Source organism: Achroia grisella, unplaced genomic scaffold, assembly GCF_030625045.1.
Source record: "Achroia grisella isolate CSIRO2021 unplaced genomic scaffold, CSIRO_AGI_Agris_v1 utg487, whole genome shotgun sequence".
Taxonomy (NCBI): Eukaryota; Metazoa; Arthropoda; class Insecta; order Lepidoptera; family Pyralidae; genus Achroia; species Achroia grisella.
In genome coordinates, this window is record NW_026712891.1 from 2,865,197 (window position 1) to 2,885,791 (window position 20,595).

General features: G+C 33.1%; 1 protein-coding gene across 1 annotated transcript in view; it reads left to right on the forward strand.

Annotated features, from left to right (window-relative positions):
• Positions 1-20,595, forward strand: part of LOC131846037 (cytosolic carboxypeptidase 1-like) — a 72,287-nt gene that overhangs the window by 11,394 nt on the left and 40,298 nt on the right. Inside the window, exons 4-21 of the mRNA XM_059195249.1 lie at positions 12,782-12,864; positions 12,957-13,047; positions 13,137-13,220; positions 13,831-13,998; positions 14,032-14,202; positions 14,334-14,465; positions 14,545-14,676; positions 15,298-15,441; positions 15,766-15,963; positions 16,139-16,397; positions 16,716-16,963; positions 17,035-17,230; positions 17,528-17,653; positions 18,158-18,284; positions 18,619-18,826; positions 19,112-19,284; positions 19,471-19,608; positions 20,360-20,538. Of these exons, the coding sequence (XP_059051232.1) occupies positions 12,782-12,864; positions 12,957-13,047; positions 13,137-13,220; positions 13,831-13,998; positions 14,032-14,202; positions 14,334-14,465; positions 14,545-14,676; positions 15,298-15,441; positions 15,766-15,963; positions 16,139-16,397; positions 16,716-16,963; positions 17,035-17,230; positions 17,528-17,653; positions 18,158-18,284; positions 18,619-18,826; positions 19,112-19,284; positions 19,471-19,608; positions 20,360-20,538 (2,857 nt within the window). The remainder of the gene's footprint in view (positions 1-12,781; positions 12,865-12,956; positions 13,048-13,136; positions 13,221-13,830; positions 13,999-14,031; positions 14,203-14,333; positions 14,466-14,544; positions 14,677-15,297; positions 15,442-15,765; positions 15,964-16,138; positions 16,398-16,715; positions 16,964-17,034; positions 17,231-17,527; positions 17,654-18,157; positions 18,285-18,618; positions 18,827-19,111; positions 19,285-19,470; positions 19,609-20,359; positions 20,539-20,595) is intronic.

Consider the following 20,595-nt stretch of genomic DNA (forward strand, 5'->3'; position numbering starts at 1 on the left):
GTAAAACTATTCACGGGTTTATCAGTTCAAAATAACATCCACATCCGCACTAACATTTGTACAAACATAAATGTGAAAATATTTCAGTCTGTCCGTCTGTTTGTTACCTTCTTACGACTTAAATTTAACATGCAAATAGATTGAGTCAGGAGGAATGAAAATACGCTATCTTTAATCTCAAAAAAAGGAGACAAAGTTGCTTTTTAAAGCAGAATATAGTAACAGCCATTTTTGAACCAAAATATAGTAATTTGCCTTTTCAATTACTGTATTTATGTAGCTAGCAATATTAACCTCCCACTCAATACAAGTAAGTCTGTGATTAACACGATTAATGTCTTTTTAGTTTTACTGTCATTCATTTCTCCTTACTTCTATAGGCTTGCCTTTCCTATTAGGATACCTATTAATTAGAGTACAGTCATCAAATACAAAACCTACAGGTATCATTATCACTGAAATAATGAGCATAAAAATAAGTAAAATATTGGGCTAAATAATAATACATATTTTTATCTAATTCTTCTCTATGTATATATTCTTATTTTGGCTATTAGAGTTCGTGTTTATTTCTCAATATTTACTAAATCATTAAATTGGATTTCTTATTTACAAAACACATATAGTTACATTATACTTACATATAACATATACTATAGATCATTAAATCAGCTTTTTGGATCTGTGCCCAACGTTTACATTTGACGGCATCTCTCACTACTCTAGAATACGGTGAACACAAAAAAGTGATTACTGACCATTCTCTTCTGTGAAAAATAGTACGAATTATGTCATTTGTTTTGGTGAAAGATGCCAGTTTTCTTCGTGAAATTGGCATATTATATCACCAATTTTTAATTACAGATTGATGTAGGAAAATTAATAAAATCTATTATTTTAAATATATCTTATCTTATATAAAAATAAAACTTCATGCAAATATGGAAGCATTGATGGAATAAATAATAGAAAAGAAAAGATAACAGAATAAATAATAACATTTTCCACTATGTCCAATTTTCTCCTTTTCACATCCTATGTTGAACTACCGGGTGTTGAAAGTTTCATATATCCTGATCCTTATTTTAGGTAATTTCTGCCCACAAGTGGATGTCTTACACTGCTAATAGGTAACGTAAATAAATAAAAAACATCTTCAATTTTCGTAATTTATTTTTTATAGGAGTTTGATAAGTATCGCTATAATGATGGGAAGTTATAGAATATGATAATTAAAGTTGAAATCTTTGTGGCATCACCAGACCAATATATCTATAATAGACAATTGTCTATTTTTGTTTTAATTAACCTATTTACTTACCAAAGAAATTAAGTAAAATGTAATTCTGAATGTGTGAATTTATATTGGTTTACTCCCCGCCTTATTGATGCTTTTGAATTCATATCTTTAGGGTTACGATGTTTCATTCACCATCATTTTTCATTCATCAAAGCAAATTAAACCGAAAGTCGGTGTTAGGGTCTCACGCCACGCTACGTTTAATTCCATGTACCCCATAGTTGACGCCGACAGTTGACTACGTCTCTGACTACACCATCTCAGATCGTCAACAGTCGTGTAGTTATATTATTTATAATAGTCTATTTAGAGCTAGCTAGCTATTGAGTGTGAATACCATCAGCTAAATACAATTAAAAATACAATTTTACTGGAATTAAACATTTAATTGGCAGGCTGCGCGTATTGTCAGCCACAGTGAAAATAAAAATACAAAAAATACCTGACAGTGTCAGATCTATATCGTTATTTATTGCTCCCTATTTTTGTGCAACTTTTAACAGAATTAGACTTTCACCAAGTTTTTTTGCGTGACGAACTAAACTTAATGCTAGCGTAAGGAATAACCCTTGAGAAGTTTGCTCTAGTTTGTTAAACATGCCTACTAACGCAATCAACGTTTATTTATGCATTTGTTTAACTTCTCATGCCTATATTTAATATTCTTTAAACACTTTTTTATCGTGTTGAGGGGGATTAATTATTAATAATAGAGAAAACTAAATATTTTATGTTTAAAACATTTAATATATTTAAATGTTTTAAACATAAAATTTTGTTTTTTATTTTACTTTTTATTCTACTTTACGGTCTTTTACCCGCAACTTATCTGTATGACCTGGGCAGAGCATTTACTCTTATGAAGGAAATAAAATTTGTCTGAATGTGCATATCTATTTGGGATTGTTCCTGTATCCATATCTATTTGGGATGTGCTAAATATTAGGTGTATACCAAATTAAATAAGTATAGATAGGATTGTCAGTCATCGTACGAATATAAAAGGGAGTACAGTCTTTCTCCTCATACCCCATTTGTAAAATGACAACGTGCAAAGAACTTCAACAGTTTGCCTTTGGTTATATTAATATTTGTCTATAAGACATGACTTATCTTACTACTATATTACTTATTATGTAATCTTCTCTTATGAGATTCCTCGCATTCATAAGAGAATATTAAAGGAAATTAGGAACAAAAAATATGTAAATACATAGCTACATAGCTACATACGACAAATGGAAAACTCGAAATGAAACTCTATCTATACAGGGTTAGTTAAAAAGAGTCCATTCTATTTCAGGCGATCAAGAACCAGATCAAATTTCTTCAAGTGTGAAATTGAAAATAATTTTTAAAAATTACAAACTGAGCGGTTACTTTTAATTTAATACAAACAGTTCTCAATCTATTTTTAGTTTTCTACTTTCTTTTTTATTGAATGTAATTTAGGTTCATGAATATTCTGTGTGTTTATTTGCTCTGTACAACTAATCTTGTATAGGTACGTCAGTGTGCAAATATCGGGCTAAATACCTCTCTTTACAGAAATAATACCATAATAATTAGAAAATAATACCTACAACAATCTACAATATTATACCATATATATTTTTTATCATTTATTTTTGGATTCACCTAATAATGAAAATTGGATTGTCGCCTAACAATTATAATAGTAGGTAAGTACGTACCTCTGAAAGCCATGTGCGTGCAGTGTACGAGGGTGAACTTCGGACGCTAGACGATACTGTATCGATTACTAATTTAAGCGCACAAAAAGGGTGTCGGTACAATAGCCTTTTAACTTCAAAAGCAACTGCAAAGTCAATACAGATACAATAAATTATAAATATTAATCATTGTTTCAATATTCACATTGTTTCACAATATCAAAGATATAGCAATACATATAATTAATGTTGTGTATATCAACAATATATCAATAATAAATAGTTGATTTAATTAGTTTAACTATTGTAGTATTACTATATTGTATATACTAGCTGACCCGCATAACTTCGCCAGCCTCTTACTTGACATTTATAGTCGTATTTCGCCTAATTTACATAATAACTTTTTAATTCTATGTATAAGCTATGTATATTCCTATAAAGTTTGATCAAAATCCATTCAGTAGGTTTTGCATGAAAGATCCATCCATGACTCCATCCATACTCATAAACTTTCACGTTTATAATATTAATAAAATTTCGGTATCCTTGAATTACCTAATATCTGTCACAGGTCAGATGACAAAACGGAAATACGCTGTATGTAGCAATATGTACAAACCAATAGTGAATGTAAAAGCGGATAGTTAAAAGACAACGAAACGATAATATTTTGTTCCATGCTCTAAAAACGGAACGAGAAAATTGACTACCAATATATGACATTAACACGGAAATGAGCCGATTAAAACGTTCATTAAAATTCAATTCTTTTTTAATTCATATTTTTAAACGAGATATCGCATAACAAATATATAAAAATATAGTTAAAAGGTGGACGCGCTCAAGGCTCTTCCCTTTGGCAGTCAGATACAAATATTTTTTTAAATGTAGCAATAAATTAATACCGCATATAATTATGAATTTTTTACTGCTTTTAAACCAAAAACTTTTCATATTGCACGTATAATATTTGTTTGCGACTGATAATGGCTTTATAATGTTATCTAATTAAAAATTATGCATTACACTTACTTAACATTTATCATTATATTTCGTCCAATTTACATTATATCTTTTTTAATTTTACGCTATGAGTTATTCTAATGTATAACCTATATTATTGCAATGTTTGTATGTTTCAATATGTTTCATTAAAATCCATTCGATAGTTTTTGCGTAAAAGAGTAACAAACTTGCGGTTTATAATAAAAAGATATTACAATCAACAATATTTCTTTCCCAAACAATAGTCAAGGAGAAGAACAATATATACTTAGGTTCACACGAAATTTTATACACATCATAAAACATGATATTAATCACGATTTTTATAAGTTAAAAAATTTTTATTACTAATATTTTTATCAAATTACTTCTTAAATCCTAATCAGTGTGCTAGAAATTAGTCTAAAATTCTTTAAAAGGGCTAACGGATAATGTCATATTATATAACATTAATATCGTTTTGCCATTTTGTTCGGAACCCTAAAAAGCGATAAATCATTGAGGTGTCATTACTGCAGCTACATCGCGTGCCTGGGGAACATACCACGCGGTTGGTGCAACGGGCTATCGGCCAAAGCGCCGCCCGCCGTGCCCTCTCCAAGTGTTACCATTAATTTATTCATGTCATAGGAAGTTCTCATTATTCTATATATTTATAGTTGTATATGCTTATCGATGGTATCAGTACCGTCATGCGGTACCAGTTGCCGGGCTTTGTTACTTCCGGAATTAATTTACAAAAGTTATAGGTTCACGCATGGCTGAGTAACAAACACTTAAGCTCTTAGTGTACTTCGTATTTCGCCATTACATTCCACCGCGCGATTTGACGTGCGTACAGAGAAAGATATATTTACAATTACCGTCTAATACAATGTAAAACAATAACAAACCAATACAAAAAATATTCCCTATCGATTTCATTTTGTTTTAACGAAGACATCGCGGCAATTCATACCAGTGTTTCCTAACCTTTTTAATGCTATGTCTCAGCTTAGCCTTCCTAAAATTTCTGCCCTATTGTAACATACATAATAGGTTTGAGGAAGAAATCACTATAATGAAAAAAGTTAAATTCATATACCATATAATTTTAATAAAGAGTTCATTTTCAAATTGCCCCTTGCCCTTACCGAAATGTGTCTAACAGTTTAAAAGTTAAACATATATTGGACCCGTGTGAAGCCGAGGCGGGTTGTTAATTCTCTATGAACTACATCGATTAAACTCCAATTAAAAAGTGTTCCATTCTTTGCATTAAACTTGACGGAAAGTTGTTTAATATATGTGTTGTATAATCGGAAGAATTAGATCATCTTGTAGACAAGCGGGCATCTATTTTCGTTCACAAGAGTACTTCGTGATATATTGCTAATAAGATTTTCCATGACATTGGTCAGCAGCCGTATCATTGTATAATTGTCATTGGTTGCTTGTTTTATAAACTTGCGTATAATAAAGTAATGAATAATAATATTAATATTATAAAAAGCCTGAACAATTCACACAGCATATTCTAATCCCAAGCTAAACATAACTTATATACAGGGTTTTTTTTTCAAATACATACATAATATACATATAAATCCAGACCAATACAAACAATCATACTAATGACAAAATGTTTGTACCTTGCGAAGAATCGAACCCGCGACCATCGGAGGTAAGGTGGTATGCTAAAATGCTGGCCACTTACTCGTAGGTATGAAAGGAACCTCCGTGCATAAAATATGGGTATAGAATAAGTACAATATATTTATTTCCTTTCATCCAGTACAAATTCTATTTGATTTTTAAATTTCAATTGTAAAATGTTAGCTTATTAAATTTATTTCAGATTAGACCAAAATTATGCATGTTATTTAAATTTAAATAAACAACCCCGAAAAAAGTGTTGAAACCAAATTATCATGATGACTGATATTAGATATATTAAATTAGATAGGATATTAATATTCAGTATATAATTTAATATCTTAACTGCCGATCTGAAAGGAAAGCCATTATCTCATGCCAAAAACAACATTCACATTATTAATTAAATGAAACATTACCGAAGCAGCATATTGGCACATAATATCTGCTCTATTTTAAATGACCAATTAAGACATAATCAATTCTACTACGTTATAAATATTCGAACAAGTGGCTTTTTATAGGTGATGATGAAGTGTCTTATGATCGCATCTGCTGTGATGTATATTCTCAAGATATTACTGAAATGTGAAGATGAACTATTTTTCTCACCACATCGCATCGCATGGGTGAATTTACTAAAAATCTTTAACCATACGAAGATTGACATAATAGTGGGTACATTGCTAATGACAATTACCATAAATAATCAATAATACATCTTCCTGAAATAAGTAAATAAGCAACTTATTAAGGTATTGCAGTTGCTATTTTAAGTCCCTTTTTTTTAAAAAGTATTTTTATATAAAAACCGCATATCTGCATTGAATAAATTTGTATTGGGTTAACTTAAATATTTACTTTATTGTCCCACAATTGGCATCGATCTATTCATAATGTAGATGCTGAAGTTCATAAAGATTGTTCTTTAATGCTAGTATTGTAACAGTAGATTCCATACAATTATCTGTCTATTTTTTATTACGTTTATGTCTGCACATCAAAATATCTTATAACATATGTATATTAAACTTATAAGAATAGCTTTATTATTTTAATTCCTAATTTCGTAAAAAGATATATAGAAATTATATTATTTAATATTTTGTACAAAAAATAAAAAAACATCAGAATGGTAAAAAAGCAGAAATAAAATATCCAATATAAAATTATCAAAATTTTTAGACTTAATTGTAGTTATTTGAACAAGTTTTTTCGGTGGCCATGATGATAACTTATCTTAGACAATCATCATGATACAAAATGAAAGAGCTCCAACTCTTTTCTTCCAACTCAAACTATATATATATGTAATAGGTGGTTGTGAGTACAAACGCTTTAATTAAAGAGTCTTCGAGTTGGAACTCTTTCATATATATACACATATATATAACCTACAAGCTCCATCAATACTGTTACAATATTATAGTATCATAAGACTAGCATATGTACTTAAAATTTCAACTCGATGTAAAGTCAATGGATACAAAACTTATGGAATACTAGCAAATACTATAAAAGTTTGTAAATATTTTAAAATATTTTAGTACATTATCTAACATTATAGTAATATGCCAATCTTGATGTTGTATTATTTATTTGGCAACTGAGGACAGGAACATGTTTACATTTTGTTGTTGGCATGTGTCGCGCATGTTATGATGTGTGTTTTGGAGTACGCTTGGAGACCACTTGTAGTAATATATCAAACTGAGGAATTATTATCCTATATATCTTATAATACTGCGCATATTTCATTTATTGATGATGTTTTGGGTGCAAGTTGCTGTGCATAAATAAACTCCTCAATCTTTACAGTTTGATTCTCGGTTGGGCCGATAGGAAACAGATTCTCTAAATTGGTCCGGATCCAACTATTCTTGTTTGGGCCTCCAGGTATTCTTTCTCGATTTTCTAATAACAACTTAACAACGTAACTTGACGACTGATATCATTATTGTAATAGTTATTCAGTTTTCTTATTTTATATATCACATTTCATTTATAGATTTAAAATATATTAATATAAAGTGCTTACTTGTCATTGAGAATAAATTAGCCTTTTAATAACGTATGTATACGCTGAATTTAACCCTCGAATATAAATAGGAAGAGCAATCCAACGCAGGCTAAATTTTATGCGATATTTTATTTTATTTAGCAAAGTTTTATTTTGTAACCATGTAATTAATACCAAGGTTAAATTTGTAGAGTCGTCTGCGTGGGTACTTCAGTCACACCTATTTCGGCCAAAAAGCAGCTTACTTTCTATGCCATGTGTCCGGTGATGGATGGACACTGATCTATGAAATTACAGAATATAGTTATAATGGCCCGTGATCACATTCATGTGTTCCTATTCTGATGAATTAGGATATTAAATCTTAATTCACCAGATTGGGAACATATCAATGTTATCACGGGCGTCACATAATAATATAATATGCATGTACTCGTATATAGGCGACGGTCACCACTGTACCGGGCGGATCAACCGTCCTCAGCTTGTTTGTCAGTCTATTTACAAAAATCCTATATAAATCAGAAATATTACACTTAATTTGTCGTTTTCTACTTCCGATATCAGCACCACAATCTTCTATTGTTTTGTTAATGCTTATAAACTGACATGTAGTGCCATGTGGACGTCGTAGTTAATACTGCCTGTATTTTTTATTGCCAACGTTTTTAGCTGGACTATTTATTTTCATTAGTGTTTGTATTAAACCTTGAAAAACTTCTGACACCGCCGAGTGACCGAAACATGCTCTGTAATCGCCCGACAGTCTGCGTGCCGGCCTGTTGCCATGCTCTCTCCCAATGTTTTGTTTGTTACCAATTATATTTTCATTATCTTCAGATTTTAGGGATTCGTGCGCTACTAAAAGAACTCGTCCGCCCCCTTCTCTTGATGTGTCAATCCTATATAAACAAAGAATACTACTAAAATTATTATTATTATTATGTTTTGATTTCTATAAGGGCCCGTCATTCGGCAGTATTTAATTGGTAAAATTATTATTATTGATTGCAATTTATAGATGAGTAGTTTACTTCCTTATTCTACAAATTTGAAATTTGCATAAAAGCAATATGTAAATTTAAAGTAGATGTATATAAATTTATTATTAATAGAAACCAATTATTCGTAATATCATTATATAAAGCGTGAGTCAGAATTTAATTATATCTATAAATAGCAAGACAAGAAAATAGCGAGAAAGACTTTGTATAAAGTAATATTGTATTGCTTTGTAAGCTATGTTTCGGTTGTAGGGTGAAATTAGGCAGTGTAAGAGGAAGAATTACACGATACCTTAGTCGTCTGAAACGGTAACGCATTGACTGATATCACAGGCGTCACATGATTATGTGATTTCCTTGGTATTGTTCATGTATATAGGTGACGGTGTTTAACACAAATTCTGTAAAGGAGGTTATTGAGAAAAACAAGGGCTCAAAAGTCTTTAACAGGGATCTGACTGCCGAACAGAGCCAGCTGATGCGACTTAAGACGGATGACGGCAGGATCGCATCGTCTAAATCCGAACTTTTGAGGAAAATTGAGAAGTTCTATGGACAGTTATACACGACAACACGGGCACCTGTTAACAATACGGCGAAAGACCCTAGAGCCAAATTAACACTAACGACACTATACCGAAGATATCCCGGACGTCAGCCTGTACGAGATAGGTATGGCTCTTAAACAACTTAAAAACAACAAAGCGCCGGACGATAATGGAGTTACTCCTGAGCTTCTGAGGGCTGGCGGTAGACCTGTTTTATGAATACTCCAGAAGCTATTCAACTCCGTCATCCTCGAGGGCAGAATGCCTCAAGCATGGCAAAGGGTGGTGTGGTGGTTCTGTTCTTCAAGAAGGGAGACAAATCGCTTCTCAAGAATTTCAGACCCGTAACACTGCTGGGCCATGTATATAAGTTGTTTTCGGGGGTCATCACGAATCGTCTCGCGCTCAGGTTTGAACCAGCGCGCGCACTTCCAGCCTCCCGAACAGCCGGGTTCCGAAAAGGCTTCAGTATCATAGACCACATTCATACGCTGCGGCAGGTAATTCAGAGGACCGAAGAATACAACCTGCCACTTTTCTTGGCGTTTGTGGACTATGAAAAAGCCTTTGATTCGATCGAGACGTAGGCAGTGCTACAGTCTCTCCAGCGGTGCCAAATTGACTATCGATATATCGCAGCGTTGAAATGTTTGAATGAAAACGCCACTATGTCAGTTTGCCTCCACGACCAGAATTGGAAGCGTATCTAACTGCAGCGAGGTGTCAGGCAAGGCGATGTCATATCAAAGCTGTTTACCGCCGCGTTGGGAGATGTCTTCAAGCTTCTGGACTGGAGCGGGCTGGGCATCAACATTAACGGCGAGTACATCAATCACTTTCGATTTGTCGACGATATCGTGGTCATGGCTGAGATCCTGGAAGACCTTAGCAAAATGCTCGAAGACCTCAGTAGAGTCTCACAAGGAGTAGGTCTTAAGATATACATGGACAAGACGAAAATTATGTCAAACGCCCATGTCCACGAGAAAGAGGTCAATCGTCGAATCCAACTCGGATGGGCAGCGTTCAGGAAGCTCCTATATATCTTTTCGTCCAAATTTCCGCAGTGTCTCAAGACGAAGGTTTACGACCAATGTGTGTTGCCAATGATGACTTCATGAATGGTACAGAGATGTGGTCGCTAACTATGGGCCTATAATATGAGCCATGAACAAGCTCAGAGTCACTCAGAGGGCAATGGAGAGGGCTATGTTCGAAGTTACTCTGCGTGATCGAATCAGAAATGAGAAGATCCGCAGAAGGACCAGAGTGACCGACATAGTCCGAAGAATTGCGACTCTGAAGTGGCAATGGGCAGGGCACATAGCTCGTAGGACAGTTGGCCGTTGGGACAGTCCTCGAGTGACGACCACGGACCGGAAGACGCAGCGTGGGAAGCCCTCCAGCAAGGTGGCCCGACGATCTGGTCAAGATCGCTGGAAGGCATTGGATGCGAGCAGCGTAGGACTGACGTCGTTGAGATCTTTGGGGGAGGCCTATGTCCAGCAGTGGACGTCTTCCAGGCTGCGATGATGATGATGATGATGATGATATAGGTGACGGTTATAGTTTACCATCAAATGACTTATCAACTTGTTTACAATTACAAGAATATCCAAAAACAATTAGTAATTTTAATAAAAGCAATGTGAACCTACTAGTTCTTGTTTTTACCAATATATCGTACTGAAAATAATCCCAATAAATTGTAATTCTACCCAATAATTTTAATGGCAAATAAGTCAAAATGGTAACAACCGTTCTGGCGTATATTCATATTTCACATGGCATGTTGCCAGCAGCAACTAAGTATCTATACACATTTTGTTATATTTTATAACTGATCAATAGTGTAAGGTCCATCAATATATAGTTTTGTGGAACATGTACTGGTTCCGTCAGACTACCCATACTAACCTGTGTCGTCACTACCCCGCGTGTCCCACTGGCTGGGAGCCAAGAGCAGCACGACCGAGACGACATGTCATTGCCACTTACCACTAGGCCATTTACTGCACTATACAACGCCACATAAACAACAATATACTTGAACTAATTTATGATTACTTCCGCGGCAATCGTCACACCGAGCACTGCGGAAATCGTTTTATTCATAAATTCCTGTAGTAAGTATATGTACATACATTTATATCAGAAAAGCAATGAAACTCCTTTTATCAGAAAAGGAGTTTCATTGCTTTATAGATATATTACTGATCAATAATGTAAACTTATGGTATAGTGTTACAAAATTAATTTAATATACTGACAGTAATAACAACAACAACGTACAAGTAAGTAGTAATGTGGGTAGAACAGAATAAGTTACATTCCAAATGTCAGCTGAATGTTCAATAAAACTCTAACAGAACACATAATATGATAGTAGAAGGATTCAGGTAACAGGATGGTTTAAGATGACGTTAGATGTCACCATCAAATAGATCCTGTATCGCCTCGAAACCAAGAGACACTAGTAAGGATAGAATGTAGATGATTAAAATCATTTATAATTCAAGCGACGTAATAAAAATATATTAATTAGGTGCCTATGACTAAATATGTTCGAAATGTAAATAATTCACATTGTTAATTCAGAATGATTATACTTGTAACAACACCATACCTACATATCGTTTTGCGCAATTATACGAGAATGTGGAATATATACGAATATATTAATTTTAGTTGATCAGTCTAAAGAGTAAAGACCACTAGTTGGCCTCCGATTGTCGTGCCTACAAAGCATCTCGCGGAAGAGTTCGGGCGCGGTCATTCGTGATCGAAACTCTTACTATCTGATTAAATGGCAAATACATCAATTACATGTGACAAATTGTTTAAGTGATATAAATTGGCATCCCTTCATTATATTTGAATGTTGATAGAATTTAATATTGATCTGTATGGTATTTAGATCGTTAAAATATAAGTATTTATTTTTGTTATTTAACTACCAAAATGACACTTTAAGATTTTTGTATGTAGTCCAAATCCTTGATGTAACATAATTTACTCTAATATGTACTTGGTTTATTGTCAACTACAAATTCGATGATAGATCCTAAAATAGTTTCGCCTTCTGGGCCAGTAAATATTCAAAGACAGTAGCATCATGCCAAATATCTACCAACTTCCTTACACTTAGATAAAACGGGTGTTTAGTTATGTTATTGATAACAGCTCAAGCAACACCATAAATAGATCTGTCCTATGTTAAACTATAAATAATAAATAACTAACCTTGATATAAGATATGTATATGAAATATGCATCAGACTGATATTATAATATTGCTGATAAAATAAATGTAGGTGTTATTCCTTTTTGCTTTTACCAATTTCATAGAAACAAATATGAATTAATACCATTAATTCGTATACACAAAATTAGATTCACGGTTATTTTTTTTATACTCTTTCAACATTTTTAGCATTATTGAATAACAATATACGTACATCTCCGATACCTACTACTTATATATATCATCCACTAACAGTACCTACGCCTATTATATATATACATACGCCTATTAATAAGTATTCACAATTATTAGAGATACAATTATATTAATCATTAACATTTTGTTTCAGATAAACATGTACGTCAAAGCACTTTGGATAAATTGTGGAACAAACAATCGGGTGCGATACAAATGCTGCTCTCCATACTTGAAGTAAGACTCAAAATTAAATTACTTGAATTCAGTCAGATATTAAACATATCAATATTATATAACTATTAAAATTTATGAATTAAAAATTACAGAGCTCTAGAGATACACCCACTTCCACTTACATAACGTCTATATTGAGAGAAGTTTTGTGTTTAAAACAGGGAAAAGGAAAGAAAACCTCAGGTAATACGCACATGTTTACTAAATTCTCTATAATATATCATAAAATATTATACTACCTTCCATTTATTTGACCAATTATCGCGTCCCAGTGCAAATAGAAGCGCCACCACCAAACAGGAAGAAAGAAAATAAAAAATCAGGCAAAGAAAACAAAGCGCCTCTCAATAAAAAGGGTATGTCGAGTGTGGCGCTTATATCCTTGGCTACATTATTAAGTTTTTTAACTGGCCACTAATATATTTAAATACACCTTGTCACTTTTTGATAAGTTGCTTTGCATGGTTATTATAGTTTGTAAAATAGGTTTGGTACATGATTACTAATTATTCTGTCGGTATCGTTATGACTATATTTATGTACTTATACAAGTTTATTGCACTACGAAATTCGAGATGCCTGGAATTCTCACAGCTGTCTTACCAAATAACCTTTTTGCTTATGTGACAAACCTGCCTACTGACATTTAAGACACGCTCACTTAGCATTGCTTGACATTGGACAAGTTGACTATTTGACCTTGTAATCTGTAATATTAGAACGACAATACAATGTATATTATTCAATTGTCTTTTCACCGTACTGTTATCTTCAATCAAATTAATACACCTACGCATTTTGACAATGGGCATAATACAAGACACTAATATCGTGGGCGTTAGCGCACGCTAGAATTTAAAACAATATATATCCACAATGTGGCTTTAGGATAAAATACTATTATTCTCAGAGTCGAATTTACAAATCTAAATAGGAAAATTGGAAATTTCATGTCGATAATTTCAGTGAACAACCTAGCAAGACAACAATGCGCGCAGCACTTCATATCATTAAACGGCTCGCAATCTCTGCTCCGCACTTTGATTGCCACTCATAGTAAACGCGATGGCAACGTTGGCACCGAACTGATGCTGCAAGACCTCGTGTGGATCCTCGCCTCTCTAGCACCTCGAGGTACATGCCCTAAATACATATTCATCATTCCAGCTAATAACCTGATCCGGCAGCAGTGCGTCCAAGACTTTATATCGATAAAAGGAACACAAGTCATTATTAAAAGAGTTATCGGTACCATGCATGACAAACGCGATCGACACTCGGGAACAGAACTGATATTACAGGATCTTATCTGGATATTAGCACCACTCAGCTCTCGAGGTTAAGTTATAAATGTTAAATCATTGCAACTTAAAAAAGTTTCATTAAAGTATGTATAGTAGACATGGTTTTTAATCATTTCTAAAGTTATCAATACTTTAATAAATTATTATATCTTAATCTGATTGCAGATTCCAAATTCGCAATGAAAGTAAGAATGCTTGGGTGCGTAAGAACAATGCATCTAATACTGAAAGGTCACTTTACGGACAACAAACTGATTTTTCCTCTGTTAGTAATAATGAAACAGTTAGCCAAAAATGGTAAGCCATTATCTTGTTTCAATATTACTTTGGTAATTAACACGAAGTGTAATTACTATAAATATTGTAAATATTCTAGTTGTCACGACTTCTATTTTGATCCGAGATGGAGTGATCGCTACTTATGAACGAGTACTGGTCAGCCTAGGATTCATCCCCACCGCTAGACTTCGATTATGTTTGGACGCTATAGACTACTTCAGCAAAAATAGTTAAGTGGAAAAAATGTAGTTATTTAATGAATTGATGTACTACAATTGAATGTTCTATGTGTTGGACTCATTAACGTGATTAATTACCTTTAAATATCAGTGCATACAATAGAATACGCACAAAGTTCACTACACATCGAAGTATCGTACTTGTCAGCTCATTCTTATATCTACGCCTACACCTACTGGCACAATAATTTCTAGTTCAAAATTCAAAATGAAAGATTTACCGAGACCTAACGGAATTATCATTGTAAATATGGTACAAAATCTGAATTATTTTAATTTTATTGTTAAAAATTTTGGTTTTAAAAAGTAGAAGAGCATTGACGCCAAATGTAATTTATTCTCCATATTGTCCTATAGTTTACCTTGTCCTACAGTCTCTGTAGAGTCAGAATTCAACTGAAGTTTCAATTAATAATTTAGTATCTAAAGTCTTAAAATTACTTCAATAATACATTAGAGGTTATAGTGCATACGATCCGTTCTGCCTAGTGGGTCCCTCGAATCTCAATTTGTCACAATGTTTTCACAAATGTTTCTAATTTATATGTTTGCATGTGGACCGGGTCCTGTGTATGCCACTTGAATCACACGTACCTACGTAACTCACACAGAAGTGTGCTGCATGCAGATCGTGAAGACAGGCCTGAGTAGCGTGCTCCTCCGGGTGTTCGACCGGTGGGATCGCTACGAGGGCCGCATGAGACTCAAGATATGTGCTCACATTTTACAGACCCTGCAGCACTTATGCAATATAAGTATGTATTTTTCATTGACACCACTGCTATTGGTGAACGGATTTCGAAAATATTGTGACGTTCATATCATATAAATAAATATAGCTACTGTCACAACTATGTTCAATCAGTTTATGCTAAATCTATTCGGCGAACACAATGATGAAAGTTGTAAAATATCTTAATATTTTTGTTTATTTTGTTATTTGGTGGTGCCAATTTAATTAGTCCACGATGACTGTCAAGTTTTAAATATTACCATTATTGTTGTAATTATTATATACGGTGGAGTTGAAGTAATAAAGAACTTGTATTAAATTCAAATTATTAAAAATGTATTTTCAGAAGCAGGACGTCGAGCGTTATGCACAAAGAAGCATGTGCAGACACTACATAGATTTTGTTCACAATGTCCAGACGAACCAGAATTTGATGGACTATTAGCTCGTGTATGCTCAGTTATCACATTGTGTCTTAAGCACCAAGCCTTACCTGTTCCTGCCTCTAGTCCAGCTTCTTTTAATCTTAGTCCAATTTTAAAAGGTAAGCAATCAATCATACAATGTTATCTTAGTTTACCTTGTACCTTACTTATTATACAATATTATTGTATTCAGTCGTGTAATATGAATACGAATTTGATATGATATTGTTGCCTTTATCATAAACTAAAATCGTAAACATTACACATTTCTAAATAAATTTATTTAATATTCAGGAACAAACACATCGTGGCCTTGTCATGAAGATGAAGAAGATGCAGCAAACTCTGACTCGAAAACTATTAATTCAGATCTTGATGATGATGGACCTGATTCTGATATTGAAGGAGATGAGTTTGCTGATATTGATTTTGAAGACGGAGAGATTAAAACTGATGCAAACGATGAAGAAAAAGTTCACACTAGAAGTGGTGATAGCTTACAAAGTGCCCTATGGATCAATCCTAATGAGAGAGAAATAGAAGACTTGAAAAAGTATATAAATTATTTATTCATGATAATATAAATAACAGCCACGTATAAAAGTATAACTCTTAAGGCTTAACTTCTTACATATGTATGTATGTTTCTGAAATATGGGTGTCATCACTGTTAACGACCTGACCTGATCGATCACTATACTTAACGTTGCTTTGTTTATTTGTAGCCATGCTATGCATTGTTGATGCAACTAAGCACTTAGGATACTTACTACGAATAAATGATATATAATCTTGAATAATATTTTTAATTATATTAAATATTATAAGTACTTACAAATATTTTCATAGGTTGCTTGTTTGGTTGTTACAGATATTTTATTTATTTTAAAGAATTTGGATCGTACAATAAACAAGTGAGACTTGTTAAAAGTCGTTCCAATTCTAGAGGATCTATATTAGAAGATTTTTTGTCTTCCCAATCGGGAAGTAATAGAGTCATGCCTACGTTGAATCTTTCATTAACTGCTGTATTAGGAAGTACTGATTACGATTCTATTACGGGATCGTCGCACACGACTTCTTTCTTTCAGGGATATAATAAAATTCAGGAAAGTTCATGTAAGTTTATTCATATAACTCTTTGTAAATTGTTTTCCATTCGATATGATGACTCTGTATATTTATTTCAGCATCTACATCGTATTCGTCACTGAAGATACATAAAGACATTTCTAAATATAGCACATTTGCAGTAGTGTATAGTACGATATCTTCCAGAGTCCGCAGCGTAATACCCTTTGTAAAAGTAGCATACCCAGATATGATGGGTGGTCAAGGTTCCAATCAACCCGAACCTCTTAATAAAATGGAACGATCCGCTTGCAGGTAAATTTGTATATTTCGTATCAGACTCTTTAAAATTAATCTTAAAATATTGCATAGTTCTTGCAATATAACTATAATTACATCGAAGTTTTTGTAAATTTCCTTATATTTTACATTTTTACCCAAATTTGCTATTCATGTAAACATATAAGCAACAGTTACCACTTCCCATCAGATGGGACATCAGCTTGTTTACAATTTCAGGTATATAAATTTCATATATACATTTCCTCTTTATTAGTCATTTCTCTTTAATAATTTTTATTACTTAACAATATACATCTTTTAATATTGCAGGACAAAACTTCTTTCCTGTGTTGACCGTGCCATAAACCCTGAAGCTTATATGAATGAAGTTGTATACGATCTAGATCAACTCTGTAGTAGTAACGTAATTAATGTGGATACCACCTTGCAAAAAAGGTAAAATAAAGATAACATTAAGAATAACCAGGCCTAAGCGTTCCCTAAAATTCACATGATGATGATAGTATAGGGGCAAACTTGTAAATAACGCAACAGAAACAAAAACAAACTCTCTTATTTTTGAAAATCCAGTAACTATAATGTTGTTTGTTCTTTAAAAAACAGTAAATATGTTTGCTGTTTCATAGAAAACACACATAGATACACTGATATATGCTACATTTAGTATGTATATATATGCGAATACAAGGACTCGATTTTGTGATAGCACCATCATATTATGTATTAAGTATATATATATATATGTGAATGACAGAGTTGATAGGAGCCACTTACCGAGTACATAGGTACACTCATTATATAGATCTGTAGTCCTCTATTCAGTAATATATATTTTATTTGCCTGTTATTGTATTGTGTTTGCCTTGTGTGCCTGATTAAAGGTAATGTTACTGTTATTCAATAAATAACATTTTCTTATTAAGATGTTTCATTATTCAGTTTCAGTTCTGATAGTTTATTTCTAAGTAATAATGATGAACAAGAAATTACCAAAGTCAACACTTTCTCCTCGCGACTAAGCTTCGAGTCCCGATTCGAATCTGGGAATCTCAGAAAAGCTATTCAGGTTTGTGACAGTAATATTTGTCATCATAGTAATAATAGTATAGTATAAATAATTGTAAAATTAGTACCCCATATTCTACGGCACTCTGCAATTTTGCATTTTATTAATTATCTATTTAACCTCATAACAGGTTTTATAAATTAACGATTTTAGTGATGTAAATTGTAATGTGCTTGAAACAATTATGAAATGTTGAGGACATAACACTCTACATAATATAAGTTTATAACACTGTAATATAACAATGGTATAAAAATGTGAGAAAGTCTAAAAATTTACCTAACGTTAAAAACGTTAAGCTAAATATATATCGTAGAGTACCAAATAATTTCAGGTAGGTCCAAGAGAGTATGAACTGATTCTTATGCCGGATGTAAACTCCAACAAAAGACATCAGTGGTTCTATTTTGAAGTACGCAACATGCAGCAGGGTCGACCTTACATCTTTAATATTGTCAATTGTGAAAAGTCTGACAGTCAGTTTAATTTCGGGATGAAACCCGTCATGTATTCCGTTAAAGAAGCTGTCATGGGAAAAGCAGGTAAATTTGAAATTGTTACGATTTGTATATATTTTATCTTTCGTAAAGTCACTGACGTTAAGAAAATCCAATTCAATCACTGACTAATCATGAAAGCCCCTCAAATAATGAACGATAGATTAGTTTTGAAAGCATAATTATTAGTGAACAAAAGTTATTGAAAATTCCCAAAAAGTAGAACTGCAGTTCGGCAGGTAAAACTTAGAAATTATTTATAAATAATAATTGAGCAACCATAAATGACGAATATTATATCAAATTATATTAAAAAAATTATGGTTCCAGGGTGGGTGAGAGCCGGATCGGACATCTGCTACTACAAAAACAGTTACCACTACGCGAACCAGAAAAATCATAACAAGTGTTACCTAACAGTCACATTCAATATAGAGTTCCCGCATACGAATGACGTTTGCTACCTCGCCTACCACTTCCCGTTTACTTACTCTATGATGTTGGTAAGGATATATTTAATATTAGCTATTTTATAATTATAGATGGTCATTGTTACACTATTAGCAACTCAACCATTACTTGCTTTATGAAAACTTAGAACTTGAGTAAACACATTCTACAGAATATGTTATAAATATATAAAAATAAAGTACTGTTTAAAATAAAAGCACTATGTTTCATAATTATAGGCACGAATTTGGGAATGGAGCTTGCAAATGCCTTCCGGAGCGTATCTTCGTGCAGAACCGCTGTGTTATTCGTTAAACAACAACGAAATCCCGTTGCTCACCATATCAGCTGAAGATACATCTACCAATCCCATCGTGGTTTGTATTCTTTTATTAAAATTTCTTTTTAAGCAACTGTAATTACAAGCATACTGATGGATATATATATATAGATATATATATCTCCGCAGTACTATAGTGGTAAAATCGTCATGTGATGCCCAGTATATCTCTCACGAGATTAATCCGAAGGATTACTTTGTCATGGCTCCGTAGCCTGTAATTTTACTGCCTTGTCGCTATAGTTCAAACCAAAACAGTGCCTATAAAACAATGTAATAAGTGAAACTGCAAACGAAATTATACCAGGGAATTACCGTTAAATAAATTCAAAACATCTGTTAAATCATATTTACTGAGCAAAGCCTATTACTCACTAAACGATTACTTGAATGACGAGTGTGCATGGCAATAGTTGTTCATGCACTGAATTTTCATTTAATGTTAGACATAGACACCTATATAAATATACATTGTAAATAAACTGGCTTAAAAAAAAAATCAATTGAGTTTCTTGCCAGTTCTTCTCAATTGGATCTATATACCGAACTGTACGGTAGGAAAAAAATTAAAATGAGAATGTAAAAACTTGACGTTGATAAGCGGCTAAAATGTCCTACATGAATAAATGATTTTGAATTTGAATACAAAGTCAGAATACCTCATTTGTTTCCTCTATATTCGTTAACCTACACATATAAGTTCGCCGGTTACGTGTACGTTTTACTAGACCCTTTTGTAGTACATCAATAAATAATAAAAAATAACATTTCTGTACCAATCCAAACAGGAGAGGGAGATAATATTCCTGACTGCGCGCGTACATCCTGGTGAGAGCAACGCGTCGTGGGTGATGGACGGTACTCTCGACTGCTTGCTAGGTGCTTCCACGGCCGCCGCGGCGCTACGAGCCAAGTACGTGTTCAAGATCGTTCCCATGCTCAACGTCGAAGGAGTCATCAATGGTTGGTGAGTGATTTATTACCCACTTTAAATCAGTATTAACGAATTCATATGCTAAGTTTT